Raw genomic sequence first — 14,173 nt, forward strand, 5'->3', positions numbered from 1 at the left:
AGTCTTTTCAGTATTCAGCAAGTACAAAAGCATTAGATTTACGACAGGATGGGGCTTTACTAAAGTGAAGCACCATGTGAGGCATTGCAAGAGTGAAGCGTCTTTCATGCAAAAATACACAAGGAGATACCAACTGACTGGGCAGCTTCAAGAGATGCTTCCGCATCATGAAAGCTTTGCGTGCATGTGTGCACATGCGTTCCTGGGTATTTGTAGGAAAAAGACATTATTCCTGTGGTAAGAGGTCATGGAGCTATGTAACAAGGTTTACCTCGTGAGGGGTTGCTTTGACCTGCACCTCTTCCCCATGATGTCTCCCTGTGAGGCATTTTCGCTAGAAATTCCAAAAAGCAAAGGAAGGTTGTGGTCATGTGTACTGAGAAGTTGGCTGCTGACCAAAAGTTTGTGAATTTGATCTCAAGATGGTCCTGGGAACAGTTTGATACAAATTCATTAGAACAGACTTAAATATCTTCCACAAGACCCACGGACATGTCATAAACAACTCTTCAATAAATCAGTCCAATTTGTTTACTATCGATGCTGGGTATTAGTGCTGAAGTGAAGTGGCCACATATGGAGGTGCATGGTGCATAAGAAGAATGTTTGGCCATGTTTGTTGGGTTAGAGAAGGCATTAGCTCCAGTGCTTCCATCCACATTTAGCTTTCTCTAAATATATAATCAAACTTTATGGGCAGTATCTGAAGAATACAAGCAAAGTAGAGCTACAGCACATTACTCTTCAACTTTGTCAGTGTTGAGATGGTAACATTTTTAGCTACTGTACTATGTGCAACATGGTGCTTAGTACCATGTTATTAAAACTGAGAGTGTGGACAGACACCATTTTTGACAATACAGCAATTTATGAAGCAGGGGATGATTGCAGAATATGTCAGAACATTCTGTACCATTGCTGACTACGCTCTCAGTTGTAGGATGCAGACTGATCAAAACGAGTAACAACAGGTGTTCCATTAATGCATAGTGAACTCTCAGTTATCTGGCATAATTCACCCAAGCCCTATGCTGAATAAAGCTAAACACCGGATATTCATAGTACCCCGCTCCGGCTCAACATTCGGTGTCGAGCCGGATATTGTGTTACTGTCCATCTCAACCCTCTATCCTAAATTAACTTTCCCATGAGTAAAAGATGAAAAATAAGCATAAATTACAATACAGTAATGATCATTATTCATTCATTCATCATCTAATCCTATGTTGCCGTATGAGGAATGTAGGGGCCTGTGGCTGGGCAAGTTGGTCCTGACATTTAAGATGAGAATGACCAGCTTCACTCATCCCAGAGTGGCACCACATGAGCAACAAACCCCAACCACCCCTTGGATATAAACCTGCACTGGTTCAATGCGATTGGAGTGCCGTAATTACCCACTAAACCACCAGACGCCATAATTTGGGTGTATGATTACAACCCAGCATACTAAATGGTTTCTTAGTGTACAGGAAACCCTTTGGCGTGTCACTCAGTGTAGAGTCACCCGAAGACAGAAGGGAGAGGAAAGAATGAAGGAAAGAAAGACAGAGGAGGAAGGAAGGAAAAAAGGAAGGAAGAGAGTAAAGGGCAGTCACACGAGAGCAGCACTACATCGAATGATCGGATGGTGAGTGCCCCCCCCCTACCACAATACAATAATGATACAGGATAGTAATACAGTAATACAGCACAGGTTGGCCAATGCTTATAAGCCAGTTGATATGTCTCGACTCCGGATATTGTATAGAGCCACTGGTTATGTCCTATCTTGTCGCCGGATATTGAATAATTTTGCCGGATATTGCTGTAATAGAGCCATGCCAGCAGCACCAGATATTGTGTTGGGCCAGATATTGCAATGCTGGATAATTGAGAGTTTACTTCATCCATCCATCATCCAACCTCTGTCGCCCCACAAGGAGCATAGGAGCCCGGGCCCAGGCAAGTTGGTCCTGACATTTAAGATTAGAGTGACCAGCCTCACTCATCCCAGAGTGGCATAATGTGAGTAATAAACCCCAACCATCCCATGGATATAAACCTACACAGGCTCAGTCCGATTGGAGTGCCTTAAATACCCACTAAACCACCAGGTGCCATAATTGGTTATATGGTTACCACCCGGCGTAGTAAATGGTTTCCTGGTGTACAGGAAACCATTTCACATGTCACTCAGTGTAGTCACCCATAGGCTGAAGGAAGAGGAAAGAATGAAGGAAAGAAAGTCAGAAGAGGGAATGTAAAGCCACCCATAGGCAGAAGAAAGAGGCAAGAATGAAGGAAAGAAAGACAGAAGGGGAAGCATGGAAGAGAGGAAAGGGCAGACACCCAAAGCAGCACTACATCAAGTGAGTGGATGGTGAGCATCCCTACCTACCACTAACACTGTATGTTAAAAATTTAAGGACTTGTGTACATCTTTGTGCAGCCAGGTTTTGAAATATAGTAGTCATTAATGTGTTCCCTAGTTATGTGTACAGCCTACTAAATTTTTACCTTTTCATTACTCCCTTTATACTGTATGATTATAGGGACATATATGTTTTTTTTCTTTTTTCAGTTTTTGGGTAATACTCAGGCATCCAGAAAATTCAAGGTGCTCTAGGAAATGCATGAGTGGTGGTGTGTATGAGGAAGAAGAAATGAGGATGCTGGACACAAGAATTTTTCAACCATCTCTCACATTCATCCAGAAACTGAGATTGCTTCCATCCCTACTGCCATACATGGTTCCTGTTGCACTGGTGTACATTGCTGAATATCTTATTAATCAGGGTTTGGTGAGTAAAATTACCTACTTGTTTGCAGTCGGTATTCATTATGTAAGGGATTTATTCCTAAATCTCTCAGCCTTTTCCATACAACTAATACATGTACCCGGTACTGTAAATTGGGGGAAACTGGTGAATCAGCTTGCAGTATTTCTTCGGTTTATCTTTAATTCACATGAAAGGATGTCAAAAAAGACTGCTTATAATGATGACTGTTTATAGCGAGGTCTGTAATTCTTTGAGCATTTACTGATGATTATTTTACAGTATTAGTGAGCTATATTACAGTACTAACCTGCCTTTTGCCAATACTGTAATGGAAATAAAGAACTGCTTGGTATATATTACAGGCAGTCCTTGTAAGTAGGAATGTGTAGCAAAATATCACAGCCTTTTATGTCCAAGTTGTACTGCACTTTCCCTGCACCTTGCTGTGGCAAGGCACTGTCAACAGCAGTGGAGCATCAGTTCACTGCAGGAGCAGTTGCTTGCCTATGATTGATAGTCTGCCCAGCCAAACAGTCTGGGGTTGATCAGCAGTAATAACTGTGCTTTTAATACAAAAAAGAAAGAACCATTGGCTTGAAGCTTGCAAAAAAAAAAAAAAAAGTTGGCCTTTCCAGAAAAACTGAACAGAAGAAACCCAAAGTCAAGATCCATCCATTTTGAGATGCCTGGATTCACTGTGTTTAATAAGACTGAAAGTTATGTGCAAAAAGAAATACAAATTGAAGAAGAGAATTCGAGAGATGACCAGTCATTTGCATGAAGGACTTCAGAACATGTGCTTCTGAGAGATGCCCCAGTGGTTGGAGGAAAAGAGAGCACAGTGTGACGATTGATTCTTCTGTTGCTTCCCCTCCCCCCCATTTTCTTATGGGAGACCAGTGGTGCATGGGTTAGCAGGCCGTGTCTGCAGGTAGAGAAACTTGACTTTGATTGTTGGATCTGTCAGACAGGTGGACAGGTCTGTTTCCCACTTCTCCCCCTTCTTCTAGCAGTATACCATTTTTGGGGATTTAGATTAATCTCAGCTGTGGCGAGTTATGCTGTAGGGGAAGATTTGAAATTAGGAAAAAGCTAACTGTCTACCCTAATGCTCTGTGTAGTTGTCAAGCATTAATCTTCTCCTTTCTTTAAACCCACACTCTTGCAGCAGAGGTGGATATTATGTTAATACTCCATATGTGTGTGTGTGTTTTTTTTTATCTGATTTAGACCAAACTTTGTGGAAGGACCATGGTAAGCTAAAGATAAAGGGATTCAGTTTTGAGAACAGTCAGCCTAATGTCGGGGTTGCAAGGAATGGTTAAATGCCACTGTAACGTGGGAAGGTCAACTCAGACAGTTTTCTTCTGATTCTGACCAAAGGTGGTGGAGCAGTAAGGATCAGGCAAGAATTATATCTTTTCAGAGCAGTCATTAAAGTACTGTATTAAGCTTACAAGGCAAAGTCAAATGTTTGGTCTTTAGACCAGTTGGTGGGTGCAGGTATTGCACTCTGGGTTCTCCTTTTTATATATTATATACATTAATTAGGTAACTAATATATATATATATATATATATATATATATACACTGTATATATATATATATATATACAGTATATATATATATATATATATATATATATATATACACTGTATATATATATATATATATATATATATATATATATATATATATATATATATATATATATATATATATATTTTCCTTTGTATGCATCTTTTTTTTTTTTCTATTCACCCAATCCACACAGGCCACTTACCAGAAGTGTCCATATACCATTGGCATTAGTTTTGAAGTAAGGGTTGGTATTCTAAGTGCCACTAGATGCTTCATAATAACCAGGAAACCATTTACTATGCTGGGTGGTAACCATATAACCAAATTATGGCACCTGGTGTTTAATGGGTAATTAAGGCACTAGTTGGATTGAGCCTGTGTAGGTTTATATCCAAGGGATGGTTGGGGTTTATTGTTCATGTTATGCCACTCAGGGATGAGTGAGGCTGGTCACTCTCATCTTAAATGTCAGGACCAACTTGCCTAGCCCTGGGCTTCTGTGTTCCTCATGGGGCGATATAGGATTGGATGATGGATGGATGGATTTCTTTCTTAATAATTTATTTTGCATTTATGATTCTTTCATGTGCTATTTATAACAATACATTATTGACGTAGTTTACTTCAGTAACATGTGGAAGATCTCGAGGTTTATTATGCAAAATAAATCAGTAAGAAAGATGTGGAATAGCCAACATCACTTAGAATACGACCATAGGTTATATAGGCGTGGATGGGTCTTGGGTCATTTAGTAGCATTTTATGTTTACTCTGCAGCCTGGATAGTGTACCAAAGCATAAAGCATTGTTGACATTGTATATTATATACCATATTTGATTTAATAATAGTATGACAACCAGCTTAAGCATCTCAGCACATAAATGCATGATTCTCTTATCACAGCTGTTTTGCGGTGATAATGATGGTTCATGATACTATGATACTATTCAACCATTATCTTTCTTGCTGATAAGTGTTAGCTTTACTGGCTTGAACTTATGTGACATACCAGTATATATATTTGTAAATCATTTAAACTATTACTGTGTGTTCCAGCTTGAGTTAATATACTTCCCTGAAGACAAGGATTGGTTGAGCCATCATGAGCAGTATCGATGGTATCAAGTGGTTTACCAAGTGGGTGTCCTAGTTTCACGCTCATCTGTTAATTTCATTACTGTCTATCACATATGGAAGACTTCTGTCCTTCAGGTAAGCCATTCACCTTCCATTGTAGCAGGATTTTTGATGAGGAACATTTATTTATGCACAGACAATTTGAAGGGTCACTTTCCAAAAACTTCATATTGCAGCAAAATTGAAATTTGTTTTATGGGTGAAAATCATTTCTCACACCATGCAGAAAATGTTGGGAAATTATCAGACTATTAAAGAAAGACCAACCATTTTTATACTTTTGAAAACAAGACTGTCATAGAAAGTGTGTGGTTGGAAGAAATATGATTAAACCTTTGTTTAACATGTCTGATGCTGGATTACAGACTGAAAATTGTGACCTGTAGTACAGCAAGTAGATGTAAAATGACTGTATCAGTATTAGTAGAGTATTCAGTTAGTCTTGATTGTGTAGAAGCAAAATGCTACTTTGGGTGAAACTACAGGAAGACAGTAGTGCTTCTGCTTTATGATTAAGGGATTAAAATAAAATAAAAAATTCATTTTAATCTGAACTTGGAACAAATTTATAATGAATCACAAGCAACTTTAAGGGAAGAAAAGGTGTTTATTAATCATCACTTTAGTAATGAGAGAATTATCTGGTTCAGCTTTAAACAAAGACTAGATAAAAGCACTAAATGACATATTTAGAGTGAGTGAAGGTCTTGCAGAGTTTACTGTGGTCTACAGTTTTCAGGCAAGAATTACTTTCCTTTTATCCCCATTTTCTCCTTATATTGTTTCTGCTGATAAGATGCCATTTGAAGGCAATTTCCCCTTTATATTACATTCATCACAAAATGATCCACAGGTATACATAGCGAGTGATGAGAAGGGTGGGTGGTGAACTGAATGAAAGGAAGGCAATGATTGATTATGTGTGTATGGATGAAAGGATGCAAAGATGTGTAATGGATGCAAGAGCTTATAGAGGTTGGGGGAGTGGACTTTCTGACCACTACTTGGTGGTGGCCAGAATCAAGATCCAAATAAGATGGAGAAATAGAAGAAGGGAAGGATGGGAAGAAGGAGTATTTGCAAGGAGAGTGGAAAGGTTACAAGAGGATGAGAAAAAGGCAGAATATAGGAGAGAAGTGGAGGAACAATTGGGCAAATATGAATTGGAGCAGATGGGGGACGTGGAAGGTGTGTGCAGGATATTCACAGAAGAAATATGTACAGCATGTGATGTGGTGTGTGGGATGAAGAGAAGACTGAGGGGGGTGCAAGGAACAGCGTGGTGGACTGAAGAGGTGAGACAGGCTGTAGCACAAAAGAAGAAAGCATACAATGAATGGATGAGAAATAGGGGCGTAGAAGAAGTTGAGACGCGGAAGAGAGAGTTATATATAGAAAGAAAGAGAGAGGTGAAAAGATTAGTAAGAGAGAGTAAGAAGAGAGTGGATGAGGAAATTGGAAGGAATTTGAGTGTAAAGTGAAGGGACTGTAAGAAAATGTTCTGGAAAGAGGTGAAGAGAGTAAGACGGGGTGGAAGTGAAGTTAGCAGGGGAGTGAAAGATAAAAATTGTAGATTCCTAGTGGAGAAGGGAGAAAAAGTGAGCAGATGGAGAGAACACTTTGAGGAATTGTTGAACATAGAAGATGGAAGTAATGTGAGTATAAGTGGCTGGGGAATGGCTGGGAGAAGGAGGGAGGTGAGAAGACAGGAAGAAATCGGTAGGATAGAAGTTGTGGAAGCAATGAAGAAAGTCAAATTGGGGAAAGCCCCAGGAATTGATGGAGTGTGTGGTGACATGCTGAAGCATGGGGGAGAGATAGTACTAGCATGGATGTGGAAGATGTGCAGATTGGCCTGGGAGGAAGGTAGAGTCCCGGAGGATTGGAAGTCAGGTATAATTATTCCCTTGTACTAAGGAAAAGGGGAAAAAGAAGTGTGTGGTAATCATAGGGGCATTTGTCTTTTTAGTATAATAGGAAAAGTGTATGGTATGATAGATATTGACAGAGTTAGGAAAGAACAAGGGAATTAGTTGGAGAAGAACGGGGAGGCTTTGGGAAGGGAAGAGGTTGTGTAGATCAGATATTCATTCTTAGATCTTTAGTGGAAAAGTTCCTAGAGAAGGGAAAGAAGTTGTATGCGGCTTTCATGGATTTGGAGAAAGCATATGACAGATTGGATAGACAAGGATTATGGAAAGTATTAAGAATATATGGAGTAGAAGTGAAGTTGTTGAATGCTGTGAATTGTATGTATGATGGTGCTACGGGTGCAGTGCGTGTGGATGGTGAACTGAGTGAATTTTTCTCTTTGAAGGTTGGGTTGAAACAGGGATGTGTCATGTCTCCATGGTTGTTCAATCTGTACATGGATGGGGTAATATAAGAGGTACAAGGTAGGGTAGTGGATGTTGGAGTGGCCCTGGTGAGAGAGGGTAGTGTTTGGAAACTCCCTGTGCTGTTGTTTGCAGATGATACTGTATTGTTGAGTGAAGATGAAGGGGAGCTGCAAGGCTTGGTGGATGAGTTTGAGAGAGTGTGTAAGAAACGGAATCTAAAGGTGAATGTAGGGAAAAGTAAAGTGATGGTCTTTGAGAGAGGTGAGGTCAGTGAATGTACAGTGAGGTTGGATGGTGAGGAATTGGAAAATGTGAGTACGTTTAAGTACTTGGGTAGTGTGATGAGTAAGGATGGAGGTTTGGAGGGTGAAGTGCTTGAAAGGGTACAGCAGGGAAGAAAGGTTGCTGGTTTCTTGAAGGCAGTGATAAGAAACAGGGAAGTGAGCATGGAAGTGAAAAAGTTACTACTTGACAGTATTGTGATACCAACTCTAACGTACGGAAGTGAAGCTTGGACGTTGTTGGAAGGACACAAGTGAAGAGTGAGAGCAGTGGAAATGAGTTTTTTAAGAGGAGCCTGTGGAGTCACATGGAGAGACAGGCTGACAAATGAGGATATAAAGGAGCGTTGTGGTGTGGATATGGATGTGGATGTGATAGAAAGCGTTAGGAGGAATACACTGAGGTGGTTTGGCCATGTGGAGAGGATGGAGGGTGAAAGACTGACAAGGAGAGTGTATATGAGTGAGGTGGAGGGGGGGAGAGGGAGGGGGAGGCCGAGGATGAGATGGAGGGATGGTGTGGAGAGGTATATGAGAGAGGGGGGTGTGAGTTGGGAGCAGGGCAGTGAAATGGCGGGAGACGAGGCGACATGGAGGCAATTTGTTTGTGGCCACCCCAAACGGGATTGAGACGTCTGGCAATAGATAGATAGATAGCTTATCATCTTTGTCAGCAGCAGCCCAGCCCTAATTCTGACTAAAAGCTGGGATGAGGTGGGATCCAGAAACAAAGAGAAAGCACAAAAGTAGAACTATCATTGCATTCTCAATTGAGCCTCCAGATCACTCACATACAATCAGGCCTTTGAAATCATGGCCCTGTCTAATAAGCAAAATAATCTGCGTTTATTTTTTCTCCATGGATGTATTTCATGTACAGTACAGCTGTTGGATTGGATCATTGCATTGACTTCCATACCAAGTTAAAAAAGGGGGGGCCAAACTCTGTCATGTGATATTCCATAAATACAGTACACTCGCTATTTTCGTGATATATACAGTATACTCTCGCAAAATTTCGTTTCATGATGGCAAGGGAATATTTTTTTCCTAGGAGTCTCGTGATTTTCCTGTGATTTTCATGAGCCCCCACATCTCCACAGTCACTTGTTTTTAACCAACCATTGAGGAGATGCTGGAAACAGACGAACAAGTCAATGACAACGAAGTTCAGGAAGAACCCTTACCTGTCCCACCAGGTGAACCAACATCTGGCCAAATCACAGACTTGCTGGCAGCCACTGCTCGTTTGAAAGAGCAAGTTGAGGAATGTGATGCGAGGACAGAGATCAGGGACATCTTCCTTCCGATGGTGGATAGTCTTCTGGCTAATTACAAGGACCTTTTCAACGCCAGAGTTCATGCACGTCATCAGACTCTGACAGCATCATTCCTGTCCTCTCGTATTCAACAAGCACAGGCTTTGGAGAACATGCCTGAGGAGGACGACAGTGCTATGGATGACATTGTTGACACTGGGGAGCTTGATGAGCTTCCACTGGATTTTGAGGGCTTTGATGTTGAAGCATTGGGAAGTGGTGGTGTGGGGGGGACTCGACAGTGGTGGCGGGAAGCAGTGAGGGGGCAGGTGGTAATTAACCACAGCTCCCAGCCTCGGAACTCATCTTCAAGCCCAATCAAGTAGTTCAGCCTAAGTGTCAGTGTTAGTAAATTCTTTGTTCAGTAATGTATTATATGTTTGATTAACTGTATGTAATTTATAGTAGGGGTATTGTGTCATTTATGGGTAGCTAAGGGAGAATGAAGTGTCTGACCCCGGAACCAATTACCACGTATTACGTGTAAAGTATTCGCACAAATTTCGCGAGTTTGACTTTTGCGCCGCAATTGCGGTACCAATTATGCGCGAAAATAGTGAGTGTACTGTATATTGTCTACTCATTTTGATCCGCTGTCATCTCCTTAGCTTCTTCAGCTTTATTATGTTGCTCTCCCACACTCATCTACCATAATCATTCACTTTCCTCTTGACCTGGCATGCCTCCTTCCACCTTGAGATATATATGCCCTCCTCACTTGTATGGCCCTATCATCTAAGCACACTCACTTCAAACCATTTGGTAGTGTACTTCCTCACTCCATGACTTAATGAATCTTTTTCTTAACCAATCCACACTGCGAAATCCATACAAACACGTTAATATCCCATTTCTGGTACAGTACTTTCACTTTCCATGTTCATGTCCTGCCAATCTTACTCTCATTATGCTAATTTGGAAAATAACACACATGCAGTCCTCTTGCAGCCTCCATTCTCAGTCATCTGTATTAGGCCTTCAGAGCACTGGCCACTTTTCATTCTTGATCTACACAGCGTTCCACCGTATATACTCATTAATTTCTCATTAACATTCGTCTCATAGTTTAGTCACCAATAACTAAATATTCCAAACTGGGCCAAATTGGACTTCCTTATGACCTAATCGCTTTGGCGGAAAAGATATTCACATCATATACATATATTTTTTTAACATCATCATCATAATTATCATCATCATCATCATCATCATCATCCGGACCTCCTTTTCTATCCTAGGGCAGGGTGAGAAGTAGCAACATCCAGACAGCCCATGTTTGCCCAGTCCAATGGGCCACACTCCCATTTACTCACCATTCAAGCCACTGGATTCCTGGCTCTATCTGATACGCCAAAAACTGTCACCACATTCAGTAGCTTCACATAAATGTATCCGATAGAGTCAGTCCAAACACTATCACATTAATAAGGGTTGCCAAATCCCTGATCCTGCGCTTCTTCTCACAACATTCATCCTGCCAGCTCAGTTTCTTGTCAGTTCCCTAGCCTCACCGATTTCCATACCTCTCTTCCTCACACACTCATTCACCATATCCCTGCACCTTCTCTTTGGCCAACCTCGCCTCCTCCTGCCTTTAGATTTGCTCAGATATACCTTTTTCACCACTCTATTGTTATCTATTCTCTCCACATAACCATACCATCTCAGTACACTCTCTTCAGTTCTGGTGTCCACAGACTTCCCCACTCTATATCTTTCATGTATCACATTACAGGTATTTTGTATCCTATCCACTCTCTGTACTCCACATACATACCTCAGCAGTTCCACTGCTTTTGCTCTTGACTTTTCATTTTCATGCCACACCATAGTCTCACATCCATATGTTAAAGTTGGCACTAACACTCCTTCATGTAAGCCTCGCAAAGCTGCAACACTCAAGCCCCCCCCCCCATTTTTTTTTTTTTTTTTTTTTTTTTTTTTTTTTTTTTTACAAGACACTCAGATATCCATGAGCTTCACCATCTTCTAATAACTGTATCTTCAAACAAAATAATACTTTTCTGTGCAATAAATGAGCATTTTAATGTCATTTTTGTCAAACCCCCACCAAGGTATTTTCATCATACAGTCTCTTTTGCTGTGATATAATATCTAGATGTTTTGACCCAGGTTGCTGGTTCAGACCTTAATTACCCCTTGTTTGTGACCTGTGATCCCTTTGATTGGTTTGTGACCAGTGTGAGAGTATTTGGTGTATGTTTCTTTTGCAGTAGGCACCCCTTTTCTTTCTTTTCCTTCTTTTTCACTCTGACTTTTTCCTTTTTGTTCCCTATTCTTTTGGGTTCAGTGGTGTTGCTTGTAGGGGGGTAATTATGTTTGATCCTTCATTTTAGACCACTTCTTCCACTTCTGGCTTTTATTTTCATCCTTGGGGAAGGTCTGGCTCATGTGCTTCTCTCTTCTTCTGTCCTGATGGTTTTTAACTGCTACAGGACCTATCATTTCCCCCTTTCACTTTGAGTTTTATTTTATTATATATCATTAATTTTTTTTCATTCATCATCCAATCCTACGTTGCCCCATGAGGAGCGTAGGAGCCCGGGGCTAGGCAAGTTGGTCCTGACGTTGAAGATGAGAGTGACCAGTCTCACTCATCCCTGAGTGGCAGTATGTGAGCAATAAACCCCAACCATCACTTGGACATAAACCTTCACTGGCTCAGTCCGATTGGAGTGCCGTAATTACCCACTAAACCACCAGGTGCCAAAATTTGGTTATATGGGTACCACCCAGCGTAGTAAATGGTTTCCTGGGGTACAGCAAACCATTTGGCTTGTCACTCAGTGTAGAGTCACCCACAGGTGGAAGGAAGAGGAAAGAATGAAGGAAAGAAAGACAGAAGAGGAAGTGTAAAGTTACCCGTAGGCAGAAGGACGAGGAAAGAATGAAGGAAAGAAAGACAGGAGAGGATGGTAGGAAACACGGATGGAGGAAAGGAAAGGGCAGACACCCGAGAGCAGCAATACATTGAGTGAGTGGATGGTGAGTGCCCCCCCCCCACCACAATACAGTAATGATACAGTATAGTAATACAGTAACACAGCACAGGTTGGTTACTGCTTATAAGCCGGTTGATATGTCTCGACTCCGGATATTGTATAGAACCACTGGTTATGTCCTATCTTGTCGCCGGATATTGAATAATTTTGACGAATAAATACTGTATATATATACTGTATATATATATATATATATATATATATATATATATATATATATATATATATATATATATATATATATATATATATATATAAATAATATATATACAGTAATCCCTCTAATATCCAAATGCCCAATATCCGAACATCCCCACTAACCGGACATAATCGTCCCGGGATCCAATATTCCCAAAATGGGTCAAAAACTGCAAAAAATTCGAAAAAAATCTGACTTTTTTCCCTCCCATAATTTGAAATTCCCGCCTGGCGCCAAACAGCTGTTACACCATGGTCCGTTCACCCCTTCCTTCCTCCCCTCCCCCTCCCCTGTCAGGTTGCCATTTGGTATTTTTCATTACCAAGTGTGGGCCAATTTGGTAATGAAAAATTCGTTTGGTAATGCATTAGAATAATGCATTACCAAATGGATTTTTCACATGTATGAGGATACACAGGATGGAGATGGTGGATTGTTTGCTCTCTCTGATTAATCTGCTACCCTACATAGTGTGAAAATAATCAACATGGTGTTAGTTATAAGGAGAGTGATTACATGTATTTCCACTTGTATATATAATTAGTGAAGAATATATGCTAACTTTACGAATTTGGTAATGAAAAGTTATATTTGACAATGAAAGTTGAGGAGATTGGTAATGTGGCTGTTGCGATCTGGCAACTCTGTTACCCCACCAACATCAACAGTCACAGCTTAACTCCGATGGAGAGCAGATACTCATAACAGTGCAAGCCACAGGTGCTTGTTTTTTGTGAATAAACAGTGAATAAACTGCAATACCTTGCCACTAGAACACACAGGAATTTACAGTGTTGTGCAGTGTTAAGAAATTAGAATTTAGAGTGCAGAGGATTAACTGTGGACTGCAAACTGGCGGTTCAAACCAGTCCAAGACCAAGGGACTTGTAAGTACCCAGAATGTTTAATATTGTATAAACTCACCTCTAAAACCTCATTTTATGGTTCTTTTGCATTTATATCAGTCTTTTATGTTCCTTATTGGTGTGATTTGGGTCTTAAATAGGTGCTATGCATGTCCAGAGGGAGTTGTATAGGTGTTTTTCAGAGTTAGGGTCCGTAAGTACTAGTCCATAAGCTGGGGCCCAATATCCGGACAGGACCACTATCCGGACCTGCCTATGGCTCTATTGATCCGGATATTGGAGGGGTTACTGTATATATATATACATATATATATATATATATATATATATATATATATATATATATATATATACATATACCTGTATATATATATATATATATACAGTCGGCGCAATGGAAGTCTGGACCTAGTCAGGGCACTACCAAAACAACAACAAATCATCATAGAAAACATTTATTTATGAACAGAAAATGTACTTCAGTGCATACGTTAGTAGGCCACGTTGTCATTTCCCCCTTGGCCTTGATCACCTCTTGCATTCTCCTTGGCATACTATCTACTAGATTAGTGAAGTAATTGATATCCATCTCCAGACACCACACACTCTTGATAACCTCCTGGAGCTTAGGCACTGACGACACTTTGGCAGCCTTTACCTTGTC

The 14,173-nt window shown here is 40.6% G+C and overlaps 1 protein-coding gene across 1 annotated transcript in view; it reads left to right on the top strand.

Annotated features, from left to right (window-relative positions):
• The window catches only part of LOC145396874 (battenin-like), an 83,442-nt gene that overhangs the window by 28,265 nt on the left and 41,004 nt on the right, over window positions 1-14,173 (top strand). Inside the window, exons 6-7 of the mRNA XM_080270161.1 lie at window positions 2,564-2,783; window positions 5,402-5,557. Coding sequence (XP_080126287.1) covers window positions 2,564-2,783; window positions 5,402-5,557 — 376 coding nt within the window. The remainder of the gene's footprint in view (window positions 1-2,563; window positions 2,784-5,401; window positions 5,558-14,173) is intronic.

Source organism: Coenobita brevimanus, chromosome 39 (genome assembly GCF_032717465.1).
Source record: "Coenobita brevimanus isolate Jiangsu-jjx chromosome 39, ASM3271746v2, whole genome shotgun sequence".
Lineage (NCBI taxonomy): Eukaryota > Metazoa > Arthropoda > Malacostraca > Decapoda > Coenobitidae > Coenobita > Coenobita brevimanus.